The sequence below is a fragment of the Chiloscyllium plagiosum genome, chromosome 5 (genome assembly GCF_004010195.1).
Source record: "Chiloscyllium plagiosum isolate BGI_BamShark_2017 chromosome 5, ASM401019v2, whole genome shotgun sequence".
In the NCBI taxonomy this organism is placed as follows: Eukaryota; Metazoa; Chordata; class Chondrichthyes; order Orectolobiformes; family Hemiscylliidae; genus Chiloscyllium; species Chiloscyllium plagiosum.
In genome coordinates, this window is record NC_057714.1 from 1,905,075 (window position 1) to 1,921,060 (window position 15,986).

Below are 15,986 nucleotides of genomic sequence, written 5' to 3' on the forward strand. Positions count from 1 at the left end.
GTGAGATATGATTTCCCATGCACAAAGCCACGTTGACTATCCCTAATAAGTCCTTACATTTCCAAACACATGCAAATCCTGTCCCTCAGGATTCCATTCAACAACCTGCCTATCACCGATGTCAGGCTCACCAGTCTGTAGTTCCCTGGCTTTTCCTTACCACCTTTCTTAAATAGTGGTACCACAGTAGCCAACTTCCAGTCTTCTGACACCTCACCTGTGACTATTGATGATACAAATATCTCAGTAACAGGCCTAGCAATCACTTCTCTGGCTTCCCACAGAGTTCTCGGGTACACCTGATCAGGTCCTGGGGATTTATCCACCTTTGAGTTTCAAGATATCCAGCACTTCCCTCCTCTGTAACATGGACATTTTTCAAGATGACACCATCTATTTCCCCACATTCTATAATCTTCCATGTCCTTCTCCACAGTAAACACTCTTGCAAAATACTAGTTTAAGATCTCCCCCATCTTGTGCTGTTCCAAGGCTGCCTTGCTGATCTTTCAGCGGCCCTATTCTCTCCCTAGTTATCCCTTTGTCCTTAATGAACAGATCTTAAAGCAAATTTCCCAACAATTATTTGATTACAGCGACGCTATTCGACTAATTTTGAGAGCTGTTTGAAGCTGTATAAGAGAAAAAAAAGTCCTAATTGATACAGCGACCCTGGATATGCATTAGTGCATCAGAATTGAGATGGCTACAAAATGACGTTGTAGTGAAAGTTTGAAATTAAGTAACCCTTACACAATAACTTTGATGAAGTCTATGCCTCAGCAAAATGGTTCACAGTAATGCAGAATATCCTTAATGATTGACTCATTTATGAAAATTGGAGGGATAGATCAGTTGAATGGCACTAGGATGGTTCAAACAGATCTTCAGATAAAACAAAGTCCGTGCTATCCTACTCCAGAGGTGTATCATAACATGTTTGAACGGGTTGTTTAAAAATATCTTTGTTGAACTGACAAAAACTACACTTGAGGCAAATAGAAATTGGTTGTGTGCTTTGCTGAGTTGCCATAATCCTCGTGTCAATGCTGTCCTCACAATGGTGATAGTTTGGGAAATCCTGGGATGGAGGAATGTTAATTTATATTAAATCAGGGCATGGCTTGGAGATGAGGTGTTTCCACAATATCAAAGTTCTTGTCTTACTAGAAGTCAAAATGTAGGACCGTGACGAAGTGGTTACATTGAATACTCTAGACGATTCATTAAACTTTGTGTCCAGTAGCAGTGATTGAAGGTTATAGATATTAGTCAAATGACAAAGGCACCAATGAGTTACCCTACTTGGAACGGTTTTTGAAATGGTGCAGTTAAACCCACTCAGGAAATAACCAGTAGTCCACCACATTCCTGAATTGAGCCTTGTATATGATCAAGAGCCCTTGTGGTGAAATTAGACACTTGCTGAAGCTTTTACCCTCCTTTTGGTAGTTATATTGATATGATTGGTACAATCAGGTCCTTGTCAGTTGGACCATCAAGGTGCTAGTGGTGACAATTTTGGACACCATGGTGCTATTGAATTTCAGGGAGATAAGTGAGCTTCCCTTTGTTAGAGCAGGTTACCTGTCATTCATGATATGAGCTTATCCCTCACTATATTGCTAAATGCGATAGCTAATAAATAGTTTAACATGTTTCCATATTCTCATAGTCTGATTGGGAAAGTCAACCAAGACTACACTTCCAGATACAATAAATGAAAAAATTTAGATGTAGGGTCAGGACAGAACAGATTTAAAATGTGAACATAAATAAAGATAGATAAATAAAGTCATGGAGTCATAGAGATGTACAGCATGGGAAAAGACCCTTCGGTCATCCTGTCCATGCCGACCAGATATCCCAACCCAATCTAGTCCCACCTGCCAGCACCCGGCCTATATCCCTCCAAACCCCTCCTATTCATATACCCATCCAAATGCCTTTTCAATGTTGCAATTGTACCAGCCTCCACCACATCCTCTGGCAGCTCATTCCATACACATACCGCCCTCTGCGTGAAAACGTTGCCCCTTATGTCTCCTTTATATCTTTCCCTTCTCACCCTAAACCTATGCCCTCTAGTTCTGGACTCCCAGACCCCAGGGAAAAGACTTTGTCTATTTATCCTATCCATGCCTCTCAATTTTGTAAACCTCTATAAGGTCACCCTTCAGCCTCCGACACTCCAGAGAAAACAGCCCCAGCCTGTTCAGCCTCTCCCTATAGCTCAAATCCTCCAACCCTGGCAACATCCTTGTAAATCTTTTCTGAACCCTTTCAAGTTTCACAACATCTTTATGATAGGAAGACCAGAATTGCACACGATATTCTAGATAAAGTCATATTGTGAATATCAAGTACGTTATTTATTTAACTGCTAAATAAGATTTTAATCCACCGATGAAAAAGTAAACAACTGATTCAAATAGTATTTATTAGTACTTTGCTACTACCATGTCTCCCCTTATTTCCAGAACCTGCATCATGTTAAAGACCAGAGGAACACAATTCACAAATCCTTTAAAGTCATTGTTATCAAGCAATAGATTCAAGGGATTGTCATCTAATCAGGATTTATTTAAGCACAAACTTACCTCATCCTTCGAAAATGCAAAAACATAAGACAGTTTTTTTCCCCATCCAACTTCATACAGGAGTGGTTTATCACAGACATTTTCACAGGGATCACAATGCAACCACCTCTTCTGGGAGTTTGAGTATACCTCAGTCCATACATGATCTGAAAAGACAACGAATATCGAGTTACATTATCAAAACTAGCCTTCTGCTTATAGCTGCAATAACGAACTGAACTAGGTGAAAGGACTGGTTTTCTTACTTCACACGTCCAATATTGTGGATGACCCCACCTCTGCAGTTCATTCAGAACAATGCCAAAAAGAACCTATCAACTATACCTGATTGAATTTAAATTGCAGTTAAAGCAGATAGCTGTTGAGCAATTATTTTACATTATCAGATTTTGGTTAATTTTACAAAAGGCTGATGCCAGGGATTCGAGTGCATTAGAATTTGCAAGTATTGTGTAGTTTTCATTCTCAATGTCTTTAAAAATATGTAATTAACATGGCCGTGAATTAAACACAGTTTTAACTCAGAGGCAAACATGCTGAGTCAAAATTGAATGGACATAAAAAAAACCCACAACCAAATAAAGAATAAAACAATTGGTATTAGACATTTATGCATAGGACATTTGTTTTTTTAGGAATGGTATCAGCTAAATCCAAAGGCAAGTCTATGAATAGAAGAAAGTGTGACAACATTACACATTCTGGGAAAGAAGGGTGATTAGCAAAAAAAAAAATCCATTTTCTTGGCACAGACTACAGCAAGGTTAAGAAATGAGGAAAGTAGTGATTATGTTACAAGTCCATTTATTGGAAAGGTTAGAAATTAATTTTGGAGGGTGTGGCTTAATTGTAACAATGTTATAATTAACTCTACATTAGCATAAATGATAACAGATGTTTGAGCTCTCTCTTTATTTTAGCAAGTAAATGTATATTTTTCAGCAAAATATGTATACATCAAAAGCTTTAAATTGCATGATGTTATGCAGAAATGTGAAACATTATGTTTATCCTGTTCTGCCATAAATTAACTGTCTGAATGTTAGAAAACCACTGCTCAGTTATTTTGATAATTTTTTGAAATTAGTACAAAATAGCTGTCATTTTGAAAAGTAAATACCATCTTCACTATTAAATTTGCACTTTACAAATACACAGTATTTTACCTGTTGTACACCAAACATATCTGGCTTCAAATCCTATGGCTCTGCAGCAAAGTGTGAAACAGTTAGCCCACTCTCCACAACGTCCCCTCCTGGTTTCCAATAACTTCTCAGCATGATTATATCTACATATTTGAGAGCATAAAAGACAAAGTTAACGTACTGTCAAACTTGTGTAAACAAATTTGACCGAGAATAACTTTCAAAAAAATATTTTCACGTACACAAAAGCAGATTACAGAGGAACCTCGTTATCTAAAGGACACTGGCAGGGAATATTTTGTTTAGTTAATTGAATACTGGATAACCAAATGCCAGATAACATAGTTTAGTCCATCACCGGGACCTTGTGATCTTGCCAGATAATCTGATATTCAGATAATCACATGCCAGATAATTGAGGTTCCCCTGGATAACAAAAGTGAACGGTTAGAATTATTTCAACTTCCTGAAAATGGAGGCACATTGTGTCTAAATTATTAGAGTGATCCAACATCAGTACAGTCAACGTAAATCAACATTCAATTTACTATGTGGGAAAAGCACAAGTAGTAAAATCAAAATCAACATGTAGCATGAGCAACTAATCTTCTGCAAATATTCTCTTTTTATGTACATTGTTCTGCTGTCCTTCCTGATCCTGCCCCTTCCTAGAAAACTTCCTTGCCGCTGTTCATGGCTCCATCTTTAGCCTTACTATTTTACAGTCTTGATTCCTAATTACAAGGAGGCCAATTCTAGTCATTTTCATACATCCATCCATTATTTCATTTCACATTTCAAACCCTGAATAAAATCCCTCCAAGTCATTAACTTCCAACTATCTTGCCTTTGGTTAGGCCAGTTTTGGAATATTGTCTGCAATTCTGGTCTCCCTCCTATCAGAAGGATGTTATGAAACTTGGAAGGGTTCAGAAAAGACTACAAGAATGTTGCTAGGGTTGGAGGATTTGAGCTATAGGGAGAGGCCAAATAGGCTGGGGCTCTTTTCCCTGGAGCATTGGAAGCTGAGGGTGACCTTATAAAATCATGAAAGGCATGGATATGGTAAGTAGGCAAGGTCTTTTCCCTGGAGTGGGGGAGGCAAAGAGAAGGGAATTCAGAACTTGAGGACATAGGTTTAGGGCGAGAGGGGAAAGATTTAAAAGGGATCCAAGGGGCAGCTTTTTCATGCAGAGGGTGGTGAATGTCTGAAATGAGCTGCCAGAGGAAGTAATGGAGGCTGCTACAATTGCAACATTTGAAAGACATCTGGATGGGTATATGAATAGGAAGGATTTAAAGGATACGGGCCAAATGTTTCTGTATTGTACATCTTTATAACTCTAGTTCCTCTATTAGGAATGATACTCCTGGAGTTGATGTATTCTCATTTGCTTCCTTGCCTACTCCATTAATCCTATCACTCTCCTTTACCAGTGCCAATGATACTCTTTGCTCAAGAAAATTTCTGGTTAGCCATTCAAGCTCAAGGGTTGCAGATTTCAATTTATCTTGCACACAACGAGTTTGATCATTCATTGAGAGATCTGTCTAGGCCATATCATGCGCTAGAGTTCCGTTGCCATCACCAAAAGCTAAGCACCATATATCATGGTGAAGTGTAAACATCCACCTGACTTTTCTCCACCAGTAACAACTGTCCTCTTAAACCCATCGCTCCCTGCCCTTTTAACAAATAGAACTTAGATTTCTTTGTAACTAAGATCAAGATCATCTACTCAGCTGCCTTCAGCACAATCAACCTTCCCATTACCAACAAAGCTTAATTTTCTATAGATCCCCATCCTGAACATGTCCATCATTAGTTTTTCTCCAGTCCATCAACAAACACATCGACCTGGACTCAATATACCGGCCACTACAGCGGACAGCTGAAATGGACAACCGGAAGCGGCAGGGACAGGCCACTATAAATGCCAGAGGAAACACCACAGAAGCGCTTCACAGGAGGCTCCCAAGCACTGAGGACGTCACCTAGACAGGGGACAAAACGTTTGCAACAAAAATTTCCAGCTCGGCGAACTGAACCACAACAACGAGCACCCGAGCTACAAATCTTCACCCAAACTTTCCCCAGTCTTCCTTAGCATCTTTTGGAGAGTACTGCCTTTCTGTGGAATCCACCCGACGCTCTCCTGAATTGGGGACTATTCCTGAATTTAAATAGCCAACAGCATAAACAGTCTGCTCACCTTTAACAGCATCACCTTCCTACACATTGCTATTATTGTCACCTCTTCCTCAAAAAAAAGTTAGTCCTCAGTTCATGTAAATTAGATGGAAGGAGGTTTGAGTGAAGCACAAATGGTGACATGTACTAGTTAGTGAAGTGGTGAGTTTCTGTGCTGGTAAACAATTCTACGTATTCCTATTCCAGCATCCCTCTCCCACTGTGCATTTTATGGGATGGAGTTTTCTCTGCTTTGTTCAATTCAAACTTATTTAATCATAATTACAACACCTCATGTGGTAATTCAACTCCAACTCCATTATTCCTGAACCCTCCAAGATCAATTTCTCATATACAGCCAATTCTTGCAACAGGCCCCAATAAAAATTCTAATGCCTCATTACTTTGAGCTGAATAAAACTATTACCAATCTCAACATCCTCTTTGACTCAGAGCTGAGCTTCTGATTACATATTTTCTTCAGCACGAGGACTGCTGAGTTATCCAGTTATTTCCACTGCTGCTGCAACACTCATCCATTGTTCTGATCACTTCCAAACTTGACAACTGCAAGCCTTGTCTCGTTGAACTCCCAAATTCCACCTTCCATAAAACTACATTTCATTCATAATTATACTACGAGTATAATAAGCTGCATCAAGTTCCTCTTCCACATCTCCCCTAGGCTTGCTGACCTATCAACACCTCAACTCCAAAATGATTACGTTCAAATCCATTCAAGGATTTCTGGTATCTCAGCCCATGACATTGCTTTCTTTTCACCTGCATGGACTTTATTTTCTATCTTCCACTTCATGGATTAACAATCTCGTTAACAGCCTAGAATGTAGATAACAAGCTACGGGTGCTTATTGATAAGTTCACAATGAAGTAGCTTTGGAAGTGGAAGTCAAAATTTAGAAATTCTATAGTAGACGCACTGGAATTGTGGTTCATTTTTGCATTTTATTTTGATACGAACAATCCTGTAGTTAACTACAAGCTAATTTAATTGGGAAAATAGAGCAACTGCTGTTGGAAACAATGATGTTTAACCCAATTAAATGCCAATTGCTTAGAAGCAGTTAATTCTTGGCCCACTTTAAAGGCACTGAGAACAGGACAGAATAAAAACAAAAATCAAAACTACAGCACAGGAACAGGCCCTTCGGCCCTCCAAGCCTGCGCCAATCCAGATCCTCTCTTTAAACCTGTTGCCTATTTCTAAAGGATTTGTATCCCTCTGCTCCCTGCCTATTCATGTCAATGTTTAGAGACATCTTAAATGACACTATCATGCCTGCATCTACCACCTCTGCTGGTAGAAGTTTTGGGCACCCACCATTCTTTGCATAAAGAACTTTCTTTGCACATCTTCCTTAAACTTTTCCCCTCTCATCTTGAACCTGTGACGTCTAGTAATTGAGTCCCCCACTCTGGGGAAAAGCTTCTTGCTATCCACCCTGTCTACACTGCTCATGATTGTGTAGACCCCAACCAGGTTCCCCACCCCCCCAACCTCTGTATTTCTAAGGAAAATAATCCTAATCTACTCAATCTCTCTCGATAGCTAATGCCCTTCATACCAGGCAACATCCTGGTGAACCGCCTCTGCACCCTCTCCAAAGCATCCACATCCTTTTGGTAATGTGGTGACCAGAACAGTACACAGTATTCCAAATGTGGCTGAACCAAAGTCCTCTACAACTGTAACATGACCTGCCAACTCATACTCAATACCCGATGAAGTAAAGCATTAGTAATATCATTTAAATTTGACTGCTTATATACAGTCCTAAAACAACAGTGCAAATACAATCAGAAACATAATATTCAATTCAATGTTGTGAAATAATACTCTTTGAAGCAAGAGTTTTAAAAAATTTCTTCATGGGATATGCGTGCTGCCGATTAAGCCAACATTTATTGCCTATTCTTAGTTGCCCTGGAGAAGGTGATGTGAGTTCTCCTTTTGAATCTCTGCAGTCCATTTGCTGTGGGGAGACTAAGTGTTTTTAGGGAAGGAATTCCAATATTTTGACAACTTGGCAGCATGGTGGCTCAGTGGTTAGCACTGCTACTTCACAGTGCTAGGGACCAGTGTTTGATTCCAACCTGGGGCGACTGTCTGTGTAGAGTTTACACATTCTCCCAGTGTCTGCATGGGTTTCCTCTGGGTGCTCTGGTTTCCTCCCACAATCCAAAGATGTGCAGGTTAGGTGAATTGGCCAAGCTAAATAGCCATAGTATTCTGGAATGTGTAGGTTAGGTGCAATAGTCAGGGGTAAACATAGGGTAGGGTATTGGTCTAGGCGGGTTACTGAGGGTTGATGTGGACTTGTTGGGCCGAAGGGCCTGTTTCTACACTGTAGGGATTCTAAGTTCTATTCAGACTTAACTTCTAACACTGAAGGAATTATGATATTTCCAAGGCAGAATGGTGAGTGGCTTGAAAGAGAACTTGCAGGCAGTAGTGATTTCATATCTGCTGCCTTTGTCCTTGTAGACGTTAGTGGTCATGAATTTGGCAGGTACTAAGGAATGCTGATGAATTTCTGCAATGCCTCTTGTAGATACTACACAGTACTGCTACTCAGCTCAGTATTGGAGGGAGTGACTGGCACTGTATCCACAAACATTCAATCAGATTGCTGGGTCTTGGATAGCACATTAAAAACCCAGAAAAGGAAGTGGGCATCAGGAACAAGATGATTAGGCCAAGAAGACAAGGGACAGTAAAGTTTGTAACCATCAGACTCAACAGAGGGCAGTCTCAGACAACGGCAACAGTAGATGATAGTTTCTCTGAAAAATGTTTGCCTTTTTCAATGTCAAACAAACAAACAAACAAACATGAATAAAACAATATCTTGAGCAACTAACAAGTAATGAGGCTATTTTGGATCTAGCTTTGCGGAAGAGACCACATAATAAGTAATTTCACTGGTAACAATTCCTTAGTAAAGAATGATTGACGTGGTGAATTTCATAGAATTTTAGTATGATGTGGTTGAGACAAAAATTAAAGGTCTGAGATTCAAACAAAGCCAATTACAGAGGAACGAGGGCAAACTGGGCAATATAGATTTGGAAACTGGATTAAAAGATAATGACATTTAAACAGTAAATAAATCATTCATAATTTTTAAACAAACATATTCATTTAATGGAAGAAAAAATCCATGGGCAAAAAGTGGTACAATCAGGACCAGCTAGGAGAAGAGTAGTTTTAGTTTAAATGAGCCTTACAATATTGTTACAAAAAGTGCAATAAATTTGAAGACTGCAAATTTTAACAAAAACAGCATGTTCAACAAACAGAGGAAACAGATTGAAAGCAAATTATACAGTATTTTGAAAAGATCATGAGTTTTTACAATATAGAAAAGATTAGCGAAAATGTGGGTTCCTTATAGACAAATACTGGAAGTATTTATAACAGGAAGTAAATGGTAGACATTAAGTATTTTATATCCTTTTACATACCAGAAGACTCAAAGACATAATCAAGGGTACAGTGCCAGGAATGCATTCTGTAAACTGTTACGAGTTTTTTGAGAATAAATGGGATAAAAGCTGATAAATCATTATAGACTGACAGCCTACATTCCATAGTTTTAAAAGCAACGACTTCAGTTTTAATGAATACATTGGTCCTAATCTTGAATTGCCTAGATTCTAAAACAGGTTCACGAGATGGGAAGATAGCAAAACAGCTGACAAAGATTACAGAAGTTCAAAAACATAGGTGACCACACCTTCAAGGATAAAAGGGACAGGAAATAAATGCTAGCTTTGTCAGCGATGGCCACATCCTGTGAACAAAAATTTAATCTCACTACTTAGGTCATCAGCTGTAGGAAATTTGTGTAAATACAGCAAACCTTGTTTTAACCAGCACTCAAGGAACCAGCAAAAATTATCTACCTGGAATACCGGACATTTACTACATGATGATGATCCAAGTAGTCAGTTCATGGTCCGAATGAGAAGGATTTCTGCTGATAAGTTTTATTTAAATGTTTTATACTGTAAAAGTGTGTATACTGATGTGTATACCCCCTGCATTACCCTTTTCTTAGTGTGTTTAAATGGACCTTTTGATCAAGTGGAATATTCAATCAACTAGTAAACTTCTGGTCCCATAGATGCCAGTTAATAAAAAGCTTATCATAATTTGTTAGGGACAGTCCCAAGCCCAATAAGGCAAGATCTCATTTCTGAACTAACTACCTGTTGCCAGACCTGTTGAGTATTTTCAGAAGTTTCTGCTTTTATTTCAGATTCCCAGATGTTGTGTTGTAATGAAATTGCTGGTGGGTGAAACTCCAAGATAGTAATTATTTCAAAGACAAACCTACTTAAAAGCAGTGTGCAATACAGTGGAAAACGTTTGTGTGTCTTATTTCTGAAACTACTGGGACTTATTTATATTCTATCAAACAATCAAAGAATACAATAGATTCAGGAAGGGTAGCAAACTGCTTTTATTGTGAAAACAATCCATTCAAAAAAAGGTTCTTATTCCTCTCCCTAATATAAATAAGAACAAATGGAAACTGATAAATACTTGAAGCCAAATTTACATTTAAGAATTATTACATGCTGCACTTTTTAGCTGAAGATTTGAATGGCGAGGAAGGCATTTTATAAAATTAATATCCAATGTGCCCTAAACAAAGTACACAGTGAATCAGTCAGCTAAATGATTATAGTACACAAATCAGAAAGTGAATTCTGCTGGTTAAATTATGTTATTCTTCTACACAAACCTTACTTTATAGAGATGTGTACCTTGGAAATCGATTGGAGGTGTGACATTTATTGCAAAGATGATTTTCAACTCTTTGAGCACCCCATCTTAGATCTTCACTGGATGGTGAAAGTGAACCTGATGCCTGTGTTGCTCCTCCACAATTGTTACAGGGCAAAGCATCTACCCATTGGAAAAAGTCCTGTTTAAACCACTGCAGAAGCTCCAATAACAGAAAATCTTCCAGCTTTACTGTGGCCCCTAGGCAATAATAGATATTAAATTTATATAGGTTCTTTTGTAACCTCAATATTTTACAAGATAGCTCTACAGCAAGAATCAAGATCGGCTACAGGAGACTCGAGGAAGAGGGCTCCCTGAAAAGTAAATCAGAGTTATGGCAGAAGGCAGAATTACCACAGTGCTCCTCTTGCTGGTCCATGACAAATCAAGAAAACAACAATACCAAGTAGATAGCCAAATTTAATCCATGCAATTGCTTATCACACAGACGGGTAGATTCCTGGAAACAATGCCTTCGAAAAAAATTCATAAAAAACAACACCTAGGTTAAGGTACACTTTCACGATACCTTTCTTTTCCTCTCAGGCTATGACTGAGCTAGAATAATTAGCTTCTCTATTTCATTTAAGAAATTAGATAAGATTAAAAGTCCTTGGAAATGATATAGTGCCAATATTGGCATAAATTTGTCAATATTTCATAGATTTTCTACGCTATCACACTTTGGTGTGGCGAGAAGGTGCGCACTCTCATGACTCTGAAAGTGAAGCTAGTAACAGCATAAATTCTAGATACGACCATCCAAACTACATAGGACCAAAAGTAGAAACCTGGAGAAAATCAGTTTACCACTCTACCATTAGGGGGTTGAGATTCAGGCTAATGATATGTAGAAGGATTTTTTTTTAAAAAGCACCTCTTCCTACTGAAACATATTGGAAACAAGTTGTGTCTGTTACAGACTTACAAATATGATCAACTGCAGAATATCAACATTAAATGCGGCAAAATCATACTGTTTCTCTGAAATATCATGCCTTTAGAGAGACAGCAGTGGAAAAATGAAAAGAAAAAATGATTATCAAAATTGAAGGCCAGGCAACTAATGCTGCAGTAGCAGCTTTGATCTGAAATTGGTTAAGACCAAAAGAGTAACGGTGAGCATGGAAAAAGTATACAATGATGTCCACCAGGGGCAGCAACTGGATCACTTCTTAACAAATTATCTACAGTTAGGCAAATAGGTCTGAATTTAAAACATCACATATGGCACAATGCTCAAAAATATAGCAAATAGTAGAAGGGGGAGAGCAAGAGATTCCAACAAGCTAGGCAGAATAACGTAATGAGGAGAAACATGACTGAAGTGGCCTCACAGGCCACAAATTACACTCAGAAAAGTGGCTCTCCAACACACAAGGTCAATTAGGGACAGAAAACATATGCTAACTTAACTATGCATGCTGTCATCCAAAGAATGAATTATAAAAAGTAAAGTAACAGACAGCAGAAATAAGACACTCACCTTGTGGAAAAAACCCCACATTTTACTGAGCAAAACGAAAAGGCAGAATAAGCTCAACTGTATAATTTTAACATTAAAAGAGCAAAAATACCTGGTTTGTATGTTTTCTATCTTCAAAGATTAGTGCAACTTGAGAAGGATGGTTTTAAAAAGCCTATAGATCTTGCCTTTAATACCAAAACAAACAGTACAAAAAGCAAACATTTTATGCTCAATCTTAATGAAACATTGCTCAGGCTCAACAGACACCCAGAATAGAGGGTGGGGTGTTTTATTGTACAAGGAGAGGTTGGATAGTTGCAGGCTGCATCCTTTGGAATTTCAAAGAACAACAGGTGATCATATTTAAGCACATAAAACCCAAGAGGACTCGAGGGGGTTGATACTGAAAGGATGTGACCCCTTGTGGGAGAAAAAGGGAGGTAAATTTTATTCTATTAAGTGTCCCATTAAAGATGGAGATCAGGAGGAACCCTCTGAGGGTTGGGCGTTTTGGAACTTGCTTCCCCGGAGAGCTGAGGTAGGGTCATTGAATACTTTTAAAGCACAGGTAGCCAAATTCCTGGTTAACACTGGAGTCAAAGACATGCAAGCACTCCCAAGGGTGTACCATCAGCACACCAAGCACAGCACTGACTTCTGGTTCCAGATGTTCCTGCCATACATAGGCCTCAAACACAAAAAAAAGAGGGAGGATACTGCTCCTGCTCCTAATTCATATGTTTAGATTTAATCTAATTCTTATTATTGACACCTTAGACGGGGGTGCAGAGGAGATTTCCTAAAATGCTACAGGGGATAAAGGACTTTGGTTAAGTGGACAGAGTAAAGCAGGTAAGGTTGCTCTAAATAGAGCAGAAATGTTATGTTTAAGAGATTATTAAATAAATGAAGAGTTCTGATAGTGTAAACAAAGAGAGACTGTATCCAGTGATAGATGGATTAACATATCTAATTAAACAGATTTAAAATAATTGGTACAAATATTATAAACTTTCTTAAAAAAAAAACAAATTTGGGATACCCTATCATATGGAAGCAAATTTACTTATAACCTTCAAAATGTAAAAGTATAAATTTGCAGAGCTACGAGGAGAGAGTACTAATTGGATAGCTATTTCAAAGAGGTGACATAGATAAATTGGGCCAGATGGCCTCCACCTGTGTTGGATTATAAATCTCAATTCAGATAAATGAGTTTAACGCCAAAATAATAGATTGGTCTTGAATATATTATAAAATATGCATCCCATTGCCAATAAATGAGCACATTCCATCATTTTGGTTCGTAAAATCATACACTAATGAATTAAATACACATTCAGGAATGGGAAAGCGACTTCTCTGAAATGTTTTGTAAAATTGGTTGTATTTAACAGAGAAACAAGACAGAGATTGTACAATCAAATACCTTAAATTCACTTGCCCATTTGGAAACCTTGGGATAGAAAACTGACATCCCAAGTGGCTGAATATCCCAGGGATGTTAAAAAGTGGCAGCAATGGAAACAGTGGATGTGTACTTTGTCAACTTCCAAACTTCTGGAGATTTTGGATGTCCCAGCAGGTTGGAGGGTGGCAAATATAACTTGACATTTAAAAAAAAGGAAGAAAACCAGGAATTGTAAGTAGGTTAGCCTAACCTCAGTGTAAGGGAAAATGCTGGAGTATTATAACAGTGATACTTAGAAAATATCGACAGGATTACACAAAGTCAACAGGGTTGATAAAATGGAAATCAGGTTTGACAAGAGTTGCTTAAGGATGTAACTAGAAGTCGATGCAAGGGGAGACCACAACAAATAGGAAAAGGAGGCGGCTATTCATCTGTTCAAGTTCACTTTGCCATTCAATAGGAGCATGGCTGATCTGACTTTCCTCATTGTCACTTTCCTACATTTTCCCTATTACCCTTGGTCCCCTTGTTGAACAAGAATCTATCACAGTGTTAAATATACAGAAGGACTCTGGCCCCAAGATGTTTTAGAGTTATACAGCACAGAAGTAGACCCTGTGGTCCAATTTGTCGGTGTTGCCCAGACATCTCAATCTGACCTAGTCCGATTTGCCAGCATTTGACCCATATCCTCTTAACCACTCCTATTCATCTACTCATCAAGATGCCCTTTAAATATTGTAATTGTACCAGCCTCCGCCACTTCCTCTGGCAGCTCATTCCATACATGCACCACTCTCTGCATTATCCCTTAGGTTTAAGGTGAAAAAGGAAAAGATTTTAAAAAGGACTTATGTCCTCTAGTTTTGGAATCCCCCACCCAAGAAAAATAAAGACCTCGTCTATTCCTACCAATGTTCTTCATGATTTGAAAAATCTCTATAAAGGTCACCCCTCAGCCTCCGACACTCCAGGGGAAAATACAACCCACCCTACTCAGCCTCTACCTATAACTCAAACCCTCCAGTCCCAGCAATATCTTGGTAAATCCTTTCTGCACCCTTCCATGTTTAACAACATCCTTCCTATAGAAGGGCGGTCAGAATTGAAAGCAGTATTCCCAAAGTGGCCTCACCAATTTCCTGTACAACTGCAACATGACACCCCAACACTTATATCAAAGTGTTCTGACCAATGAAGGCAAGTGTGCCAATTGCTTTCTTCCCCATCCAATCTGTGACTCCATGTTCAAGAAACTATACACCTGCACCCCTAGGTCTCTTTGTTCGGCAACACAGTCCTGTTTGCCATTCCAAAATCTAACAGCTCACATTTATCTAAGTTAAACTAAATTTGCCACTCTGTGGCCCATTGGTCCCTCTGATCAAGGTCCCATTGTAATCTGAGAATCTTCTTCACTATCCACAACACCACCTATTTTGGTGTTACCTGCAAATTTACTAACCACACCTCCCATATTTACATCCAAATCATTAATATAAATGATGAAAAGCAGTGGACGCAGCACCAAGCGTTGTGGCACACTGCTGGTCATAGTCCTCCAGTCCGAAAAACAAACCTCTACTATCATGCTAGTTTTGTACACAATTGATTATCTCCAAGAATCCCACGTGAACTACATGCTTTGATACAGTCCATAGAGACAAGATCTCCTGGCCTGCCTTCAATTTTTTTTGTCACCTCTTCAAACAAAAACTGAGACATGATTTCACACACACAAAGCCATGCTGACATCCCTAATATATCCTTGCCTTTCCAAATGCACTTAAATCCTGCCACTCAGAACACCTCTAACAAAGTTTGTGCGAAGATTTGTAGCTCGGGTGCTCGTTGTTGTGGTTCTGTTCGCCGAGCTGGAAGTTTTTGTTGCAAACTTTTCGTCCCCTGGCTAGGCGACATCATCAGTGCTTGGAAGCCTCCTGCGAAGCGCTTCTTTGATGTTTCCTCCGGTGTTTATAGTGGTCTGTCCCTGCCGCTTCCGGTTGAAGACAGGAAGGCAGCTAACAATCCGCATACATGAACATCAACTAGCCACGAAACGACACCACGCAGACAACAAGCAACATGAATTCGACAAGGACAACACTACTATCATAGGGCAAGCCACTCAGAGAACAGCCAGGGAATTCCTAGAGGCATAGCATTCATCCACAAACTCCATCAACAAACACATCGACCTGGACCCAATATACCAACCACTACAGCGGACAGCTGAAACTGACAACCGGAAGCGGCAGGGACAAACCACTATAAACACCGGAGGAAACAACAAAGAAGCGCTTCGCAGGAGGCTCCCAAGCACTGATGATGTCGCCTAGCCAAGGGACGAAA

General features: G+C 39.1%; 1 protein-coding gene across 1 annotated transcript in view; it reads right to left on the reverse strand.

The window, feature by feature from the left end:
- The window catches only part of ngly1 (N-glycanase 1), a 41,056-nt gene that overhangs the window by 10,800 nt on the left and 14,270 nt on the right, over positions 1–15,986 (reverse strand). Inside the window, exons 5-7 of the mRNA XM_043689464.1 lie at positions 10,731–10,950; positions 3,767–3,888; positions 2,601–2,746 (exon numbers count right to left, since the gene is read on the reverse strand). Of these exons, the coding sequence (XP_043545399.1) occupies positions 2,601–2,746; positions 3,767–3,888; positions 10,731–10,950 (488 nt within the window). The remainder of the gene's footprint in view (positions 1–2,600; positions 2,747–3,766; positions 3,889–10,730; positions 10,951–15,986) is intronic.